The following is a 3,403-nucleotide window of genomic DNA, read 5'->3' on the forward strand; positions in this document are numbered from 1 at the left end:
AAAAGGACAAAGTTTCTGGGAAAAAAAAAGGAAAATCCACATGAGAAACGAAGTAGATAGATTAAAAAAAGAAGAAGTATTACTGTTAAATATTTTCAATTGATAGTAGATAATCTATCAACAACAAATATTATAAGGAAAGAAATCAATAATACTCAACGAGAGCTTACTTGCCACACCCACACACACACCAGGAGTTCTTAACATAATTTCATTTCTAAAATCAAATTGTTTAAATGAAACAAAAAATAATGATCTGAAAGTTTCATATAACAACAAAAAGCCCTCCACTAAAAAGTGCCTAATTTTACTATTACAAGCCTGCTATGGCGGACTCTGTACAAAATCAAAAAACCAAAAAGAGAAATTTTCACAACTTTCTAATCAACCAAACTGAACAAAATCAACAAAATTCATCATAGCCTCAAAGATCCTCAACATTACAACTGAAAAAAATCATTGAATCAATTTTCAGATTTCAAAAGGGTTGATGCAGTGAAGGGAAAAAATAATCAAATGCCTTTTTTTTATAGGCCCTAAAAGAAGGCGACCTCTCTAGGAAGAAGGGCCCAAATTTTCTTCTTTCCATTTGATTTTAAGTGGCATGCATCTATGGAAAATTGTAGTGAACACTATAAATAGAGCAACAAAAGTGCCGAGTTTACCCTCCAACATAACTGAACTAATATGAAGAGTGCACAATCAATTGCACAAACACAGCAATTAGGCAACAATTCATAACACTTGGTCACAAGGACCAAGCAACATAAATTACAATTATTTGCAGTTCAACCAATTACTCACAAGGACTAAGTAGATAATTGCTGTTTTTTTTCTTTTTTTAATAAAATTAAATCACAAGATAATGGAAATAGATAACTATAAAACCAAATATTTGGAACACAATATGGGAGGTAACATCAAGAGGGTAATCCATGTAAAGAAAGAATTCTTTTAAGCTATGAACAGAACTTGCCTTTGGGGTAGCAACTTGAAGCTCAAGTGTACTTCCATTTAAGGGTATTTTGAGCCACAAGAATTTTTTGGCAGCTCTCTTTTTAGTTGGCCAGGCTATAGAAGTTACTTGAAATCTTTACTGTAATTAGCCCCAACTGATAACATCATGCAAGAGCGTCAAAGGGCCAACAAATTAATAAAGCAGGCCAACATAACACACAGCTCTACCTCCAAACATCAGCAATGGTTGGTCAACCAATTGTTTTTCAACTTGCAAGAGTATAGCAGGCCAAAGTAGATTATTCATGAGGATCTTCAAGGCAAGGCCCTTCCCATATAATAATAATACAACAAATATGTCATAATTAGCATAGCACATGATACTTTGGTATGTGAAAGTATTAAAAAGTCAAATTTTATAATTAAAAACTTTTAATAAAATGATGATTTACAACATAAAACTGTTAAACCAAATATATCCAGAAAAATCCCAACACAAAAACGTTTTATTTTTGGTTGGCTAGGCTATAAAAGTTATTTGATAATTTTACTGCAATGAGCACTAACTGATAGCATTATGCAAGAGCCTCAAATGGATAAAGTAGGACACCATAACAAACAGCTAGATACCACAACAATCAGCTCTGCCTCTTCATTTCAGTCCCTAGTCCTAGACAAATCAGAATTTATTTTGTCTCTTTCATCCAAATTGATTTGTTCATTGTCTATTATGCAAGTAACACTTTGTAATGGCAAAAGCAAAATATAGTTCCATATAAACACATGTAGGAGTTAGCACATATGACTACCACTGATTGCAATGCAAGAGTAGCACTAAATAACAAAAGTTTAAATTAGTCCAGAACTAAATAACAACCTTATCAAGTGCAATTGCTACTATATTTGATCAAATACAGTTCAAAAAAGCAACAAAACATCAAAGTTGAAGATCAAAAGATCACAAAACATTAACATTACCTCCATAGTGCCATGAACTAATTAAAGAGAACCCGAGGGCAATTCATCCAATGCCAATTCGTAGAGCTCTCGTTCGAATGCAGCCTGCCTGCGGGTTGTCTCCAATTCAGAAAATTTAAACTCATTCCACTTTTCCTTCAAAGACGTTTTTTTCTTAGTGTCTTTAAAGCTACTCAAACTCAGTCCACGCTTTTTCACAAATGCCTCCATACCATGACCCTCAAAATCAAACTTCAACTTCTTATTAACCACGCATTTGGTTTCACGCGAATCCTTTCGCAATCCCCATATACTTTTAGATAGTTTATACAAATTTTTCTCGTGGAGGTTGGAAAAAGAAAAAGTTTTCCCTTTCTTTTCAAGATTATCCTTAAACTTTTTCTTCAGTTTTCTCACTTTATCGGCCACCTGAAGTCTCGTAACTTTGCAGTGAAAAGTTTTCTTGAATGAGTTATAAAAACTATTCATGTCTGCAGTTGCAGCAACTGGATCAGCACGCTTGTTCTCAGCGTATTTATACAAGGATTGGAGAAGGTTAAGCGTGTCGTTTTCCCTCCACACCATTGTCGTTTTCTTCTTCTTATTCTTGCCATTGTCTTCGGAGTTAGAGTTGGAGTCAGAGTCCTCTATAGCTTCCTTTTTGATTGAGCGCTTACGTGAAGAGTCAAGTTCTTCAGGATGGTATTCAGTTTCAGCAGAAGATGGAGATGACATAGCCAGGAACTCATTGAGCGCATCATCGTAACAATACTCATTGGATTTTGCTTCAGCTTTTGCCTCTTCTAATTCTTCTGGTTTAAAGGAGGATTCAGAGGAATTAGGTGACTCTTCATCTTCGTGATAGCTACTATCATTTGAACTGTCATGGTCAGGATCTTGACGATGGGTATCATCGCTGGACAACAAAAATCAAATAAACAGAACAATATACAAGCAAGGTTTCACTAAGACATGCACAAAAATATCAACTTTACATAGAAATTGATTTCTGGTTTTTAAGAATGGGCCAGAGTTTGACTTAAAAAAAAAAAAATAAAAAATAAAAAACACTACAAACCCATAAATCTGAGATCCCCACCATATGGCTAGCTGCCATTCTTGTTCTTCTCTTCTCCATTTCATCATCTTCTTCTTTCTCTCTTCTCCCATTCTTCTTCTCCCTCTTTTTCTTCTTTTTACTCTTTTAATTTTTTAGTTTCTACTGTCTTCTTTTAGAGTCTAGTATATATATATATATTTAATACTAAGTACTTTAGTTTTGAGAGGGCAGAGTGTAGTCCTCTTTTAAGTTTCAATTAAGCCAAACGTTATTCAGCTTTGGAAATGACAAAGAAAAATTAAAAATAAATAAAAAGCCCAAGTGTCAGACCTAGGTAATGTCTAGATACAATGGTATATAATATTATTAATATATATATTAATGATTATTTATAATTTTATACTAAAAAATTGTATTATTATTAAAAAA

The 3,403-nt window shown here is 33.4% G+C and overlaps 1 protein-coding gene across 1 annotated transcript; it reads right to left on the minus strand.

Moving 5' to 3' along the window:
- Nucleotides 1–1,956: 1,956 nt before the first annotated feature.
- Nucleotides 1,957–3,060, minus strand: LOC115955553 (probable transcription factor At2g01370). The gene is made up of 2 exons (XM_031073716.1): nt 2,993–3,060; nt 1,957–2,830 (listed from the first exon to the last, which is right to left on the minus strand). The coding sequence occupies exons 1-2, from the start codon at nt 3,058–3,060 to the stop codon at nt 1,957–1,959; spliced, it is 942 nt and encodes a 313-aa protein (XP_030929576.1).
- Between the last annotated feature and the right edge of the window lie 343 nt (nt 3,061–3,403).

The sequence above is a fragment of the Quercus lobata genome, chromosome 1 (assembly GCF_001633185.2).
Source record: "Quercus lobata isolate SW786 chromosome 1, ValleyOak3.0 Primary Assembly, whole genome shotgun sequence".
Classification (NCBI taxonomy): Eukaryota; Viridiplantae; Streptophyta; class Magnoliopsida; order Fagales; family Fagaceae; genus Quercus; species Quercus lobata.

Excerpts from the sequence above, each read along its gene's own strand:
- LOC115955553 (XM_031073716.1), bottom strand. The coding sequence starts at position 3,060 with ATGATGAAATGGAGAAGAGAAGAACAAGAATGGCAGCTAGCCATATGG. Across the intron at positions 2,831-2,992 it reads TGGGGATCTCAGATTTATGG|CGATGATACCCATCGTCAAG; the intron begins GTTTGTAGTGTT and ends TTTGTTGTCCAG.